The following is an 18000-nucleotide window of genomic DNA, read 5'->3' as shown; positions in this document are numbered from 1 at the left end:
TTCCTCTTGTCAACAGCAGTGGAAATGTGTGCTTTGAAACTGTTGTAAGGTATTTGTGGTTTGGGGGGAATTGAGACAAGAATTGGGAGGCTTTGGCCTCTTGTGTTGCTTGGTATCTCAGCAGTTGTGCTTGTGCACTTGTTATCCCTCTCTCCTCTTTGCCTAGCATTACTGTAGCCAGGGTGGTTTGTCTTTGACAATGTCAGCTGCCTAAGATTAACTGGTATGCATCCTCAATAATGTATATTTGACAAACTGGTATTCTCTTCTATTAGGGTTCAGTGCATTGAGTGAGATGAAATGTGTCAAATACACTGAAAATTATTACTAAAAGGCAACAAGAAGAGGGAAGAAAAGCCTGCTAATTCCGCTGACAAAGGATGATGCAGGACTGATTCACAGCATGTTAATTCCAAATGTCTTTCCATCTTTCTTTCCTTCTTTGACTGTCTACAATTTATTCATATAATTATTGCCTGAACTGACATCCTGTGGATTAAGGATTTGTAGATATGAAGAAAGCTGTACAAACATGTTTAGTTATGTAACAAATAAAAAGCTTTCAAAGGGCAAGAAAACCTGTCTCCATTTTGGTCTTTTCATAAACATCAAGATTAAGCAAAAGTGGTAAGAAGTCTTGGATGGTGCCAGTGATAGTTTGTTAGAAGGGAAAATATGAAGTATTTTATAAGATTTAAATTTTTAATGCATTGAAGGTGTTTCAGTAGTGATGCATGAGTCAAGAAATTGAAGTCCTTTTAGCATGCAACAGTTGTTATGAGCTATTGAAGACTGCTAGTGTTTCAGAAAGAAACCTCCTCACAGTGTATCGTTTTACAATGTATTTCTTTCCTTACCTTGTGGGGTTTTTATGTGATTGTCTCACATTGTGTAGCACTAACTATTTAATTATTGTTTTTTTTTATTGGAGTGATAGTAATCCAAAACCACTACATCATCTCTGCTACCTTGAAGGCTTGAAAGGGAGTTCCTTCTGTGGTGGTATTATTGCCCTTGGCTTTATTGAAGTTACAGCACTCACCAATCTCTGGAGCAAGACCTTGCTTGAAGGTCAGTCTGTGGCCTATTGGTTTTGCTGATAACTCAGCAGGTTGCAAAGAAAACATCAGAAGTTTCAGTTGACTTGTTACCTCCTGGCAAAAGTTTAATTGTTCACAATAAAAAAATATTTCTAACAAAGAAACAGCTGTTATTAAGCACTAAGTGCTGCTGCTAGTAATGATACAAAACCTACTAACTGCTGTAGGAGATTAAGCAACATCTTTCAATGGCGAAGGTATCTTAGCTTTTCATTGTATAATGAAGTTGCTTTGCATGGAACTTTGCATGAGAGTCTGAGACTAGATGATATAAATGTCACTTACTTTGACAAGCTGCTTAAAATTCCCTGTTTATTACCTTTAACTACATCATTTTAGTTGTTAGTGTCAAACTATGTAGGAAAACTTAGGAAGTGAAACAACAGACTTTAAAGATCTGAGTTGCTCCATGTTAGGATGTGAATGGTGTTACTGTACCTGTTAAATTTGAAGCTGAAATCCTGTTTTGTTTACAAAACCAAGTAGGCTATTTTAAATGATAGTTCCAGAAACCAAAATAAAAATTATGGTTCTGATAGAAGCAAGTGTCTATGCAAGGGACAGGTTTACTTCTCAACCCTGGGACCTCCCACTCAAATAGGTGCTACATTTTTATATCTTAAATGCTTTATGCCAACTACTAGCTCTTTCAAATAGAAAAAAATTTGTACAAGTGTCATCTTTTGAGACTTTTGTCTTATGTCTTGAGTGTCTACATCCAATTTATATCACTTCAGCTTCTGTCTATCAGTCTTTTCATTTTAACTGCAAAGGATTTGGAAATCCAGAGGTTTTTACAGTAGTTCTGGGAATAATTCAGATGGTTTTTGAGTCTGGCTTTGTGGTATAAAGGCTTGGAAAGTATGTTTTATATGTTTATTCTGGTACTGTGCTTATTAGGTTGCTTGTGATATGAACTGTTTCCAGTGGGAACTGTGGAGCTATTGAAGATTCAGAACCATCTTTGGCAGGAATCATGGTGTACCTGTGGTATCTTGCCTAGACTGTCAGAAATTGTGGTGTCATGACCATTATTCCATAGATCTAGAAAATCTTCTTTTCTGACAAAACTGAAATGAGAAAAAAACAACCTCTTGTACATGTTTTGCACATCATCTTTGTACCATTGTATCTGACTTTCCTTTGAAAGGAGTATTGCTTAAATTTTTAGTTAACCAAAAAGATCAAAGGGATATGGAAGGTATTTGTTATTAATAGAAATATTGCTTGGAATATAGATGAAGTGTGGGAGTTCTAAACAATTTTAGAATCACTTATGATTAATTTTTGTAGCTCAAAACTGAGGCGTCACCGTTTCATTCAGTTATTCTTCCAAACTTGTAGTTTCAATAATTGTAGCTTAGTGCAGAAAAATGTAAAAAGTTTAGCTGGAGGTATGAGTTCAGCTACAGAAAATCTTGTATGGTGCAGTCATTTACTTCTTGAATGTTGCTAGCTCATACAAATCAGATGTGTGTTTGTACTGCAGCAGACAGTAACATGTATGCTGTCGATATAATTAATTTCTCTTGAAGTATAAAGCCCATGTACTTTATCATCTGATTCTGGAATAGCAATTGTTTCTGCCTTCTCTTTTGAACTCTTGACTAGCAACTATGTTGCCCATGTACCTTTTTTAAGAAGGATTATAGCCCCATCTTTAGATCAAATGGTCCTTCTACAACTTCATTACCCTTCAAATGCATATTATTTTCCTCTCTTTTTTTAACATAGAAGCATTGGAAGAAGTCTCCTTTTTTGTTCTCCAGTATCAATCACTTTACCTCAGACTTACCTCCTGTTTGTCAGTTGCATTTCATGACCAGATCTAAATGTATTACATTTAAGTACCTTAACAGCCCTCTTTAATGTCACTGATTTCAGTAGAAATCTGTTATGTCACTTTTTAATGAGGTAAAGGACTGTGATTGCATACTGTTCTGTCACAAGCATCTAGACATAGAAAATAGTTCACTTCCTCTTGCCTTGGTAGGGTACTATCATATTCTGCATGTTTTTTCAAAAAAAACCTGAAGCATTGAATAATCTAGGGTGAAGTTATTTTAAAAAGGGAGAATGCTAAACATGAAGGACATTAAGGACATTTCAACTGTAGTATTTCTTACAGCATTGGAAAGGACAAAGTTTCCAATTTGTTTTCTTTTTTTCACCAGACCTTGTTGCCTCTTATTTCTATGGAGGATCAAACAGAGGACCTTACTGTAATTCTGCCAGGTGAATTTACATGTGTCACTTTCAAACAGTATTGAATGAAATTATTTGTTATATCTTTAAGAAACATCAAAATCATCAAAACAGTTTGTTGTTGGTTTTTTTTTTTCTTTAACTCTTTCACCATCCAGGTGTAGTAATATTTGCTGTTTGAATGTGTATCACATCTCAGTACTATTTAGAAAGTGGACCACTGTGCCAAATTGCTCTAGACTTTTATTGGCACCAATGAAACAGCTCTTTTCAGGTAGCAGTAATTAAGTGTTTTCATAAAAGACTGATAACTCAGATATGCATTTCCTAAAACCTAATAACACTTAAAAGCATATGGAGGATTTGGAGATGTTTGATTGTAAGCTAGTGTATTGCTGATTCCTAGGGCTGTTTTCCTTTCAAATGGGGTATTATACCTGGATGGTATTTTTGTCTATAGGGAATGCAGGCACTTATGTGCATATATAGAATAATAGTAGTTTGCCTGTCAGAATTATTAAGAGTTCAGGCATTAATAAAATATTATTTACGTTAGAAAATGTTTTCCTGGTTAGAAAGACTGAATTCTGGAGGACAATGTTTTTTATAGAAGTTGACATTAATGATAGAGCTACAGCCCTTTGTTTCCATTAACAATAAAAATACAGCACTGTTAAAAATAGATAAGGACATAACAGGGGCATAATATGATGAGCAAAACATGAAGGGAAAGCCAAGTAGTTTTTCTATGGGGAAGATATTTTTGATAATGAATTTAAAAATTATAATAAAGATTCCTTTCTGAAGGACGAGACTTACTTGTTTTAAAAGACATGCCAGTGTGTATAGTACTTTATTGCACTTGTGATGGAATATTAAACATGTACAGTCCAGATTTGACCAGTGTCTGATGTTGATACCCTCAGAATGGCTGCTGATAAAAGTATCTACTGTCAAGTGGCCATCTCCACTGTGTTGCTGTTGAAGAAATTAGTTTCAATCAGTGTCCTCTGACACAGAGAATTAAAGGTATAAGAAATGTCAGAAATTGGTATTTTGGTGTTGGAAGGTTCACCACTGTAATCCTAAACTGGGTGCTAATTGAAGTCTAGTTGTTGAAGGTCTTGGCAGTTTTATGGATAGGAGCTTTGAAATGTGAGCAGTGTAAAGATGGAGTGAATTAATCTGTTTGCTTTTTTGATCTACTTTAAATAAAGTTTATGATATGCAATCAAATGTACACTTCACTGGTATTGAAATAGGGCCTCTTTGTATGTAAATGCATTGAGGAACGTGCACAGGATCAATTAATCTTCATATTTAGCCTTCCCTATCATACTGTCACAATAAGAATATGGCATACAATATACTGCTTACAGTAAATTACAGTGCACTTCATAATACACAGTTTATACTTGTGTGAGTACTCTCTATCTCCCTCTATCTTTCTGGTTTGCATATGCTTTTAGGATCCTGACAAGAATGAGATGCCCAGCATTGACTGAGTATCTCTGGTGGTCTTGTGAGACTTTGCCAGATGTTTATAATTGCAAATAAAGAAAGTTACAGAGATGGTGTACAAAGAGAATACTATGCTTTCAGTAATCATAAAATGTGTTTATTACTGCATGTAGCTCTGACTCTAGGCCAATCTGTATCAGTATTGATAACTGAAAGTTTACATGGAAAATGACACTGTAGGTGTAGGTGTTGGCTGAGCTTGAGCATTGATAACCCAGTGTAATATTTAACTATGCCAAGAATATGTCTACTTATGTTTTTTTCAGCCAGGAAAAGGAATTAATTTCCTTCTAATATTTTTGCATCTCTCTGATTCCATCAGTGGAGATCTTCTCACTGTTTTCAGTTGCCACTGGGTTTGGATCATTGTCTATAGCGGAGTGGTTGACAAGCTAAAATAATTGGAAAAAGTACTTACTGAAGTTTTCCATTGCAGGAGCTTACAGAAAAAAAAAAAAAAAAAAAAAAAAAAAAAAAAAAAAAAAAAAAAACACCTGTGAAGGAGATAATGGCCTTGTGTGGAAAACAGGGTTTCCAGGCTCCACTGGGTGATGTCCTCTATCTTGTTAGGTCAGAGAGTGGGATGAGCATCATGGCTCTTCAGAAAACCTTCCTGGAAATTATGTTGGTGCAACAGTGCATGAGCCCTGAGCAGAATTGTCAACAGCCCTTTGCATCTTCAAAAGTTGTTTGGTGGAAGCACCACTAAAATAATGTCTAAAAAGAAAACCTCTCCTGACAAGAGCTTTCACTGTATGACCTGCTTGGCCTTTTTCATTAGTCTCGTTTCTGAAATGTGGTTTATCAAGAAATGGAGTCAAATCTCAATACTTTCCACTTCAAGGATGGAATTTTACAAAGATTCTGTTAAATGTATTAATGACATGGTGGTGGTATTCTGCTAGAAGCAAGCAGTGAAAGTACCCCTTAAGCTACATCCTCAGAGTTTTAGATATGTTTTGGGGACCGTTCTTCAAAGCCCATTTTAATAATTCAGTAGCCTCTCTTGATAGTTTATATTTAAAGATGAATTCTTACAAGTTCATTGTGTTTGGCAAACTATTCTGAAAAGAAAGCAGTTACAGAAATTGGTGAGGTGAATGTCCACATTGCCTGGAATATTCTTTCTCTCCAGGGGGTGTTGGGTTTTCCAACAGAAGGTATATCTATCATCATCAGACTTTCCTCAGCCCTCCCCATGTACTTCAGTCTTTTCCATGGCTATGTGATTGGAAATACTGCTTCATATTCTCAGATGGCTTTAATACACAGATAGCAACAAAGAAGTAGGGGAAGGTTTAGGACGTAACATTGTTGAAGAGCCCTACAGTTATACAGATAATGGCAAAGGGGACCTGGGGGAGAAGGAAATTGGAGTTTACTTACTTTGGCACAGAGTTCCCAGGAGGATATCTCCTTACACAGCAGTGTTTTAATAGAAAAGAGATTTTCCTTTGGATCCATCAGGAATTAGATAACAGTTCAATTCTGCTAGGAAGTAGTCTAGGCTTTCAGTATAGATTTGGTTTTGGTAATAGTTCCATCGATCCTAAACAAGTATTCGGATTATCTAGTAACTACTAGAGATTTAGGGAGATCCTTTGTTAATATTTTTTTCCCCTTTGGATGTTTTTTTTTTTTTTCTTAGTCCCTGCAGAGTTGACAAACAAGGTTAAGGGATTCACTGATGTGGAAAATATTGAAATCACTATAGGCTTTTTGTTCTTTCTCACTGTCTTAGACTATGTATGACTTCTTGTCCTTACATTCCCTTAGTTTTAGACAAGCTTTTGAGATCTTTCTTTTTTGTAGCTAAGGTCTGCCTTCCTGCAGACAAGGTAAAAGTTAATGTTGTTATTGTTCTGTGTCCCAGATCTTGTCACTCCCCTGAGCCTTCCCCCCTCCCTTTTCTTCTAACCAACATAATCTCCCATTTTTCATTTGGAGAATGACAGATTCAAGAGTGTTACAGGAAATGCAATGGAGCTAGAGTTCTCACTTACAAGAATTTTGCTGCTAATATTGTTGAACTAAACATCTTTGGTGCCTATAAGTAAATTTTCAGCAAATGAAACTTGGGGTGTTGTGAATATAGAGTATGCTACTTTGTTGCAGGCAGTAGTGAACATCTGTAATTCCTACAGCTGCATTTTCAATTTAGACATTTGTGCTATTGTGCTTTGTTTCTCAGCTATGTGTAAATACATACACATGTGTATTTTTTTCTCAGGTATGTGTGTACTTCTTTCTTTTTATTGGTAAATCATGGTACAGCATCAGAATTTGGGTTTTGAGTTGCTTTTGCCTGTACTGTATGAATGAAATACATGTGAGTCAGTGCGACACTGCAGCATTCGGGGCAAGAAAAGTGCATGGGTTCAGTTTCTTTTTAAAGACAGTTCCTCAGTACAGGAGATCTCTGGGTATGAGTGTTTTGAAGTCAAAAGAGATGAGACACACAACAACAACATATAATACAGTTGTGCATAGCTGTTGCTGAGGATTTGGGGTGCTTTTCAAAGCAAGTTTGTCATCCTACATAGAGAAAGGTTTGTATTTTGTCAGGATCTTAGCTTAGTTATGACAATAACTGAGGTGGTGTCTGTTTGCAAATCAGTATTTTACATTTGAATACCTCCACCATGGTGGAAATAATACAAATATAATAATGGTAATCCATACTCAGTAGGCTAACGTATAAAACCATGACTTGATTGATCATATTGCTATACATTGGAGCTTTGCATGCTTATTTATGTGAATGGCATGCAGATGAAACATGAATAAATGAAAACTAGGCACGTTTAGGAGGCAGGTTTTTTTATTACAATGCAACTGTGTGCATACAATTTGCCTCAGTATAGAGAACAGCTACATAATCATTATGCAGATCCAGACTGATATTCATGTAGCAGAAAAGACCCTTAGGTGTTTTTCTTCTTTCAGTATATATGTGTATGTGTATGCACAGTGTCGTGTCCCCCTGAGAGAAACGGCAAGGAGTTTTTTTAGAAATGGGTGGTCAGGAACTAAAGTAAGCCGAACAAGGCAAACGTTGTATCTGAGAACTGTTTATTGGTAATGAAAAAAAACAAAACAAAACCCAAAAAAAACCCCCAAAAAGTAAAAGGAATTGCCCAAACTAAAGAGGGCTGGAAAAGACAGAAAAGAAGTAAGGAAAATGGAAAAGGAGTGGGGAAGAGGGGAGGGAGAGAGAGGGAGAGGAGACAGAGCGGAAGAGAGGTCGTTGCCACCTGCGAGTCAGAGGGGAGTGCCGCCGGTGTCCAGGTGACGGTCAGTGTGTGCCTGCCTGCCCGTGGATGGGCTGGCTCTTCACGAGCCCACGCGAGTCTCCCGCGATGGTGGCGCCAGGCATGCGGAGTAGGCACAGGAGGGTCAGGACCCTGGACAGGGCCGGGGTGAGCATCGCAATGAGGGGCTCGATCGGACACAGGGAGGAGGACAGGCGCCAGGGCGAGCTGGGGCCAGGCCAGGGTGCGAGCAAGCCAGCAAGGTCACAGCAGCGAGCCCCTCAGCAGGCTGAAGCTGAAGGTAAAAAGCAAATCTCAAAAGCCCCTAGCCGAAAGACAAGTTCCCAAAAAGACACAAAAAACATAAAACCGAAAAGCCTCCAAAAGCAAAAAGCAGTCTTCAAAGCCCCCCACCGCTCGTGGTGCAGTTAATTTTTATGCTCTCTGGCTCTTCCCAAAGTCTGCCTGCTGGCAGAAGACCATTGTCCAGTCCAACCTTCCATGGCAGGCCTTTGGTGGAGACCTTTCATCGTCTGATTGGAGAAGCCTCTCTGGGGAGTTCAGTGTGTTCTACTGACTGCCCCATGGGAGGAGGTGAAGTCCCATGTTGCCAGGTGAAGTCCTCCCAGAGACAAGGCTTCTTCAAGTTGCCTCCTGCATGTGTCAGATGGGCAACCCCTCCCCCATGTGCCTCTGACAATCACTATTGAAATAAACCAAAGTTAAATTGGTTCCTCACACACAAATAAATAATTATGTTTAAATTAATTTAGGAAAAATTGATGACAATTCTCAAAAAGAGTGGATGAAAGCACTGATTAAGGGGATTGTAGAAGTGATGGGAACCTCTTGAAGTAAAATGAGTTTTGCTGTAAGTATGATTGAACACTGCTTTGCTTTTCACACTCCTAATGTGCATGTGGTTTGCCTGCAAACCATGGCTAAAAGGCATGAAGTCACAGACAACTATTAAAATGTTTAGATTTCTAGCTTGTAAATATTGCATTTCTCACAGAATTGGAGTGAAATCCAGTCTTATGTTTCGTGTTCATCCACTTCAAATCCATTGGGATGCAGCATTTGTGAAAGAATCAATTATCCATTTGTTAGTCGGGGGAGCTTTACAAATTATACATTAGCAGATTGATTTCTCAGGTTCACCATTGGGGGACTGATTGTATAAGGTGGGTTGATGATGAGTGTCAGGGGAGAAGGAGTTGCCACAAAGAACACAATTTAAAAAAGCTTTCTGAGTGGCCATGAATTTACTCCTAATTGAAGAGCTGACTTAATCCATAGTAAGAGCATTTATTTCAAGCATTTTACATTAGGTAATTGATTATCACATGAGGTACATTTGCTGCTAGAGATTTGATTTTCCTTTCCTTTAAATTTAGGATTTTGAAAAAGTGTGCATTTAGATCTTTATGTGCAAGGTGTCTGCTAGCTTTCTCTTCTGCTACCTAAACTTCTCTTTCGTCCATTAAGGTAACGGGTTTTTTTGTTCTATAGTGTCATCTTGACATTATTGATTTTGAGCAGTCAAACTTACTTATGTTGTCCAGAATTCCAAACATGTCTCCATCAGAAGGAAAACTGCAGTTAATGGAAATTCAGCTGAAGGTATTTCTTCCTTTTTTGCTGGTACTTCAACAGTGTATGAAATTCTGAAGCTGTTCCCAGGTAAATCATTTAAGTGCATTTCCATTCCTAACTAACACGATCCACCTTATTGCCAAATTTGAATTATGTTGCTTGAGAAATTTAGTGTGTATTCTTATCACTTATACAGTACTGGAAGTATCATTCTGATCACAAAGTAGCCATGTATTTTTACTTGATTGGCCTAATGCTAGGGATCCTGATTACGTAAAAAAAAAGATTACTCAATGTAGTGCTAAGAAAATAATAAATAGTAGTTTTTTCAACATTTTATATACAGGTGTCTGTGGTTTTATTACATAAGGCTTAAGATCAGATCATCTCTATTATGTGTTCTAAATTTTAGATTCTTTTACACGTTACAGTTTTTTTCCAACACCCATTTAGAATACAACAGTCAGTACAACTGTCAAGTGACCAAACCCCAGTGTGTATCATGGTTCCAACTGTATTAAATAATCAGTTCTTCAAATTATGAGTTAGTGACTACTTTTGTCTTCTCTAACCTTCAGTGATTCTTCATCTTTTGTAGACATGTAAAGGTAGATCATGCAGGAAGGGCATTTATTACTTTACTGTAAAATCCAAAGCCTGTTTTCTTTTGTCAGACAAATAAACTCATTAGTGGGTTAGCTGGACAAAGCTTTAAAGAAAAACATAAGGGAAAGGCAAATGTAACTTCATGCCTGAGTTTATAACATTTAATAAAAAACAAAAAATAAAAGCAAGGTGGGAGGGGGTGACCCACAATATTATTTATGTTCCCCCTTCCTAAAATATCAAAATTATCCACAGGATATTGGATGCAATTAAATGCAATTAATGCTGATGCAATTTAATTTAATTAATTTAATGCAATTAAATTTGAAACAGTAAGTAGCTTTGCTGATTGGCACAAAAGTGTATTTAAACAAATTATGGTTATGAAAAGAAGAATTGGAGCTAATTCTGGAAGGAACACTTGGTTTAGATAGTATATGTACCAATTTTATCTGTGATCTTTTCTTTCTGATTTCCTGGATAAGTTGAGGTCTTAATTCTCAAACAGCTCTCCAGTGGAACATATTTCTGGAAGTCATAGGCTTGACAGTTATTTAACTCTGAACAAGAAGAGGAAAAAATTATAGGAGATAAAAAAAGTTAATAGCAACTGATGGAGATGTTGGGCGTGCAGAAGGCTTGTAACAAATTGCTACTTATAATATATATGCTGTTATGAAATACTGCATCATTAAACTTCTGTTTAAAAATAGAACAAGTCTGGAAGTATGGTGTGCTATTTTGAATATGGGAAAAATGCAAATACTCTGGAATCACCCATTTTTTCCACTAACAACATTCTAGAATCTTAGAATCACAGAATGTTAAGTGGTTAGAATGTAAATTTTACATAGTCCTAATCTCCCCTGCAGAGACACCTCCCCCTGGACGAAGTCGCTCAAGGCCTTATTCAGCCTACCTTTGAACAGTATCAGTGTTGGGATATCCAGAACCTCTCTGGGCAACCTGTTCAGTGTCTCACCACACTCACAGTATATAATTTCTTCCTAATATCTAACCTAAATTTTCCCTTTTTCATTTGTACTTCTTACTCCTTATCTTATCATTGCAGTTCCTGATGAAGAGTCCTTCTCCAAACTTTCTTGTCAGATACTGGAAGTTGGCCATGAGGTATCCATGCAACCTTCTTTTCTCCAGGCTGAACAGCCTCAGCTTTTTCAGCCTGTCTTCATAAAGGAGGTACTTCAGTCCTCTTACAAACTTCATGACCCTCCTCTGGACTTGCTCCAACAGTTTCATGTCCTCCTGATGTTGGAGACACCAGAACTGAATGCAGTATTTCAGTTGGGATCTCACATGAGCAGAGTAGAGGAGCAGAATCATCTCCTTTGACCTGCTGGCCACATTCCTTGTGATGCAGCCCAAGGTTCAATTGGCTTTCTGGGCTGTGAGAACACACAGCTGGCTCATGTGGAGTTTTTCATCACCTGTCATCCCCAAGTCTTTCTTACCAAGGCTGCTCTCTGTCACTTCTCTGCCCAGCCCATTGGTGTGTCTGGGATTGCAGTGACCCAGGTGTAGTGTTGGCGATGAAGAGAGATGGAGTCTCCATGAAATGGTCAAAGAATCCAAATTTATTGTGAAGTACAACTGCTGATATACTTATTCTAGGAAGACTAGTAGTGTTTTACTACCAGGATTGGATTAATCATCACATAAACAAATTTATGTATTTTACAGCATCTCTTGCATTTTACGTCTCTTCCTTACAGAGTTTGATGTGATTTTCTTTTTCCAGTAAGTCAGTCTGATTTAATCTTCTTGCAATCTTGATTTAATCCTCAAAGTTCTGTTTGCTATTGCCGAGGCATCCTGTTATCAAATCTTTTATGTTAAGTCCATTATCTGTCTTAAGTGTCCCAATAGTGTAGGACCTTGCACTTTGCTTTGTTGAACTTTATAAGGTTTGCTTCTGCCGTCTGTCACACAGACTGGTGTCATCAGTGAACTTGCTGAGACACCGTGATCCCACTGTCCATGTCACCAACAAAAATGTTTTGAACAGTATCAGGCCCAGTATGGACACCTGAGGGACGCCACTCATCACTGGTCTCCATGTGGACTGTGAGCCACTGACCAAAACTCCGTGTTTGTGGCCATCCAGCCAGTTCTGTATCCACCAAGTGGTTCCACCATCAAATCCCTGTCTCTCAGGTCTGAAGACAAGGATGTCATGCAGGAGTGTGAAACACTTTGCATTTTGTCCACATAGACAATGACAGTTGCTCTGCCCCTGTCCACCAATACTGCAGCCCTGTCATAGAAGGTCACCAAATTTGTTAGGCTGATTTTCTCCTTTTAAAACCATTTTAGCTGTTGTGAGTCACCTCTTCGTTGGCCAGGTACCTTAGCATGGTTTCCTGTAGAATCTGCTGTGTGATCTTGCCTGGTACAGAGGTGAAACTGACTGGTCAGTAGTTCCCCATATCTTCCACTTTTCCCTTTTTAAAAATGAGGTTTATATTTCCCTTCTTCCAGTCACCAAGGACTTCACCTGATACAAGTTTTCAAAAATGATGGATAGTGGTTTGGCAACTTCATCTGCCAGCTCCGTCAGGACCCATGGATGAACTTCATTGGGTCCCATAGACTTGTGCACATTCAGGTTCCTTAGATGGTCTCGAACCTGATCCTCTCCTACAGGGGGCTCAGGATCTTCATCCTCCCAGTCCCTGCATCTGCCTTTCTTGACTTGGGTGGTGTGGCTGGAGCACTTGCCAGTGAAGACAGAGGCACGGAAGTCACTGAGAACCCCAGCCTCCTCTTTGTCCAGGGTAGCCAGGTCTCCTATTTTCTTCCCACATTATCCATAGTCTTTCTTTTGCTTGCCACATACCTTTAGAAGCTGTTCCTGTTATCCTTAGTATCCTGCAGGAGAGGTTTTGCTTTCTTGAGCACTGTTAATTACCTGAGTACAATCACACATTTAATCTCCAAAGTATTGCCATATGGCTTTCAAACCACATCCCAACAGATTAATTGCATCATCCTGATCCTCATCTTCAGCGTTTATGTGAAGATAGCTTATGTAGTCCACTTTGCCTATTTTCTACATTTCATTTTTTTCAGAATCAAACTTTATCAAAGCCATTTGACAGGAAAAGTGTGGACTGTAGGATTGAGCCATCAGCTTCTCTGATGTGTTCTGTTTTGTGTCATTTTGTTTTGGGTTTTGTTGCAGTAGTGCCTCCAACAAGGCCCATCACACTGGAGTGCTGCCAGGTCTACTGTTGCTGTGATGTCAACTTGATGGTAGATGTAGTTGCTGGAGTAATGAGAAGAACATGACCAGTTGAACACTGTACCTGTGTGTATGACCCTGTGCCAAGACAGTACTTCTTAAGACAGATGTTTTGTCTTTGCAATTGCAATATAACAAATGAAGAGAAGAAGCTAAGTGAGAAAGTTGTGACAATGGCAACTTAGATGCAGTCCAGAACAAAAAAAACATGCCACTTCCATGATAAACTCAGTGAAACTTTCTATGCTTGTCCTTTCAGAAGGCCATAGATGTTCCTTGTTATAGAGGGAATGGTGCAGACATGCTAGCTTTTTCCCCATGCCCACCCCTAGACAGAGGCAGAGCCTTCTTTTGCACCTTGATGAACAAAACAGAAATTTAGAAAGGCATTTTCCAAGGCAAGGTAGGAAGAAAAGTACATGCTGTTTGTGAAGATTCTCTAGAAAGTCAGACTGACAACTGATACATCTTGCCTTACTCAGCATCCTCCAGTCTTGGAATTAGCCAATTCTGTGTGTAACAAGGCTTTTACAAGGATGTTAGCCATACCATCAAGTTGATGGACTTGAGCTGTATTCCTGTAGTGATACCCCCTAAATATGATAGGAGGAACACAGCTGGTGGGATGTGCACCAGCTGCCTGCACTGCTAGTCATGCACTGGTGTCTGATCTTGAAATGTAGCAACTCATCATAGCCAGTCTGTGGCAAGTGAAAATACTTCTGGAGCACATAAGTCAAGGACAATTGGTTTAAATTCCCAGTGAACTTCCCTGCAAACAACACACCATAGAAAGACCACTTTGTGATAGGCAGTAATTGCAGTATTTCCAGGTGCTATTTTGTGGTGAGACCAAGAATTACATATTCTGCACACAAGAAAGCAGGAAAGTAAATGGGCAGGACAATTTTCCCAACTCGTCAGGCAACTATGGCAGTGTTCAGTTGTCATCAACCTTGATTATAAAAAAGCTTCTAGAAAATATGATTTGGGCATATGCTATTTTCAAAGTGGATGAGAGAAAAGCTTCCTTTCTCTGAGCTGGAATTTACTTTGTGTGTGAAAGATTATGGGGGAAAAAACTTTCCAAAGGGTGCAAAAGCACCTTGGTTTATTTGCTGTAGAATAGCCCATATGGGCGGTGTGTTTTTTTATACTTATTATGTACTTTTAATGCAATTCCAACTGCCATAGCATATATAAGGATCTGTAATACTTCAGACACAGTTGTGTAGCATCTAATGTGGTCCCACAACTTCAGTGATCTTCCAATGACGCTTTATTTTTACACAAACATATGATGGATTTCTTTTATCATGCTCAGAACCGCAGGAGTCATCTAAGTTGTGGTTCAATCCATTAAATATTTTATGAGAATAAGAAAAAAGTTCTTAAAAGTGTGAGAGACTTACCTGTGTGAAGATCCTTCAGTGATTCTTGAAATGATGAGCTGTTTGTTACAGAGGGTGAAATCAGGATCGTGGTACGTAAGAAGTTTCTTGGTACCTGAATATAATTGAATTTGGTTTTGCATGCAAGAGGATATGCATCAGGCTATCCAAATGATGTTGTAAATTAGTCTTCCATACCTCAGGTGTGGATAGCTGTTTAATCTAAGTAAACAGTAGCAGATACTCTCTAAACCTGCCAAAGTATTTTTGGATAGGGAAGAGAAAATTTATTGTATTGGGATGATTTTCAGGCTTTTCTCTATATTTGTATAAGAACAAGTAATCCTGTGTTGCACTTCAAGACCTTCTAATACTCACTCTGAGTACAGTATTAAAACCAAAAATGAAGGTAAGAGAAGGAGTTTGAAGAAACAAATAATTTCAAGCCTAGCCATCAGACCAAACTAGAAAAATTTCCAGTTGCCCTGATGACTGTGTGGTCACCATATTTTATCCAAAATTTTGATGGCAGGAACTAATAGCCATGGTGCGCAGGCACAGATGCTTCAGATCTGGGAGCCTGACACTTCATGGGAGTTCCAGAGCCCTGAGGCAGGTAACTGTAAAAGAAAAGTCAAAATTTTGGAGTTAGGCAGAAGTCTGGAAAGAAGGCTGTTGTTTGGCTTTGTCATAGAAATATATATTCTTTGAGGATTTTTTGATTCATGCAACTAAACATTACTCAGTTGTTAACAAGTAAATCTTTCAAAGTGCATGTCATTGTTGATGTAACTTTAAAAGTATTTTTTCCTTGTTCTCTTTCTCTAGAGCCCAGTGAAGATAAATCAGATCAGCCTGGATGAAAGTGGAGAACACATGGGTGTTTGCTCAGAAGATGGGAAGGTACAACAAATCTCTTTATATATTTGCTGAGATAGCAGGTTGTTCAGGTAGTCCTAGTATTACACTAGGATAATTGTGATAACTTGTACATAGTGCACCACTACTCCAACCATATCTTTTGAGAACTGAACTCACCCTTGAATACTCAAAATTAAAGTCAAATATATTTTGCACAAATATGCTGTAGGAAAAGTAATTACAAGAATGTCAATAATGTAACTGCTATTAAGCTGATTAACAGCTGTGACAGGAGGACATGTCAACTTAATCATTACTGCTGTGCCAGTTATACTTCATTGACTACTCTGCTGTTCCTGCAAGACAGTAGTTTAATGCCTCTCTGCTATAAATCCACAAAATTGGATTTTGTGGACATGATTTCTGTGGGATGGTGGTTTTCATTTTCACACACTTTATGAATGTTTCTCTTGAATTACAGAATCTTTTGATAAACAATCATAGTTTAACAGAAGAACAAAGTGTCTTACAACAGCCACATTAAATAAATGTAAAATCAATATATGTACAGTTTCCTAAAAAACTGACACCTACTTCCTTGAGTGAGGACATATATCATTTGTGCAGTGTGTAAGTAACAATTATCAGTGCTTCTCAGGAATGTTGAGCTGTGACATTTAGTGGTTTTGGTGATTGATTTTCCAGTTATAAGAATGTCTTTTTGTTTTTTCAGTGGATGACAGTATTTTCTAATGTTGGTTTGCAATGATAAAATTCTAATGCACAGTTTTCATATGGTGCCCGTATACAAATGAAATGCATTAAAAGTAATTTAAATGATTTCTCAATATCCCGTTTACTTCTCAGGAGAACATTTCTTACACAGTAGACATGGGGGAGGAGGAGTGTTGGTAATCCTAATGTTGCATTCAGTTGAAGTTCTTTAAATTAAAATACAGCTGAAATTTGCAGTAGGAAAAATGGGGAAACAGCCCCTTTAGACTGCATGCATTTGGGTTTTTTCCTTACAAATAGAGGTTTTTTTCACTCAACAGGCAGAGAGTTTGTGTATCCAGGCCTCTTATTTCTGAGAGATATCTTGATGTCAGTGTCTTGGCACAGTAATTAGGATACTAGTGCCTATTAAAGTGGTTGTAGAATTTTACATCCTATGTGAAACACCACAAGAGTATCGTATTTGTCTAAGCAAGATAAGGCAAGGGTGAGAAATTGTGCAAGCTAATAAAAATGTTGAGCTAGCACTGTTGGTTTAGGTTTTCCTATGGTGTATGGGATCAAGCACTTACTGTAAGGGCTCCTTAGATGTGACTGTAGATGACTGTCAGTGATCCACTATGCTGCAGTGAGACTGCAAGCCATACACATTTTTTTTGTTTACAAAGCTAATATTAAATATACTTATTTCATTTCAGAAATACCGAAAAACCCATAATCACTACTCTGGTGTGGCTCTATTTGAAAATACTTCAATACTTTAAATAGTAACTCTGTCTTCATTTAGTGAAATAGCAGTTGTGGATCCAGTGTGTGACATTACATACTATACAAGGCAAAGTAAAATACAGTCTCACAGCCACAGGGATGGAGTATCACAGGTACAATATTCAGCATATTTGCATTCATAGAGTCCAGGGACATTGGTGCTTCACCATATTCTACACTTGTGAAAAATTCATCTGGAGATTTAAAAGATCTGGGTATTTTAGAAGTTAGATTTTCCACATGATCCAGAAAGGCTTCTGTCTGTGAAATAATCAACCCTTAAAATTGATTAAAATAAATAGTTTTTATATTGTGCTACTGTATAAGAAAATTTTAATGTATAAAAAAAATCTTCTTACTGAATAAGAAGATTCCTGGCCAAATAATGTAGCACTTATAGATTCTGGTCATAACAAAAGTGTAACTTTCATTCCTTATACCTCTTTCCTTACTACAGTGGGAGTGTTGATATTGTAAGCAGTTAAAATACTTATACAAGTAGTTACAAAGTCTTCATTAATTTGATTAAATATGTAAAAGTGGTGAAATCCCTTTTTTAAGAAAACAAGGGGAAAAAAACAGTAAACAGGTACAGTAAAACAGTTTTCTTAAATCAGTTTCAAACAAATAAGCAGATGTAATGAAGAGACCTGGGAATTTTGAGTCAGCTGCAAGTATACTCTAACAGTAATAATTAGTAATTA

The 18000-nt window shown here is 37.8% G+C and overlaps 1 protein-coding gene across 2 annotated transcripts in view; it reads left to right on the top strand.

Moving 5' to 3' along the window:
* VPS41 (VPS41 subunit of HOPS complex) overlaps window positions 1-18000 on the top strand; it is a 108026-nt gene that overhangs the window by 29436 nt on the left and 60590 nt on the right. For both annotated transcript variants that reach the window (XM_021546648.2, XM_021546640.2), the window contains exon 5: window positions 15761-15835. In XM_021546648.2, the coding sequence (XP_021402323.1) occupies window positions 15761-15835 (75 nt within the window). The remainder of the gene's footprint in view (window positions 1-15760; window positions 15836-18000) is intronic.

This window comes from Lonchura striata, chromosome 1, assembly GCF_046129695.1.
Source record: "Lonchura striata isolate bLonStr1 chromosome 1, bLonStr1.mat, whole genome shotgun sequence".
In the NCBI taxonomy this organism is placed as follows: Eukaryota; Metazoa; Chordata; class Aves; order Passeriformes; family Estrildidae; genus Lonchura; species Lonchura striata.
This window is presented reverse-complemented; position numbering and strand designations above follow the sequence as displayed.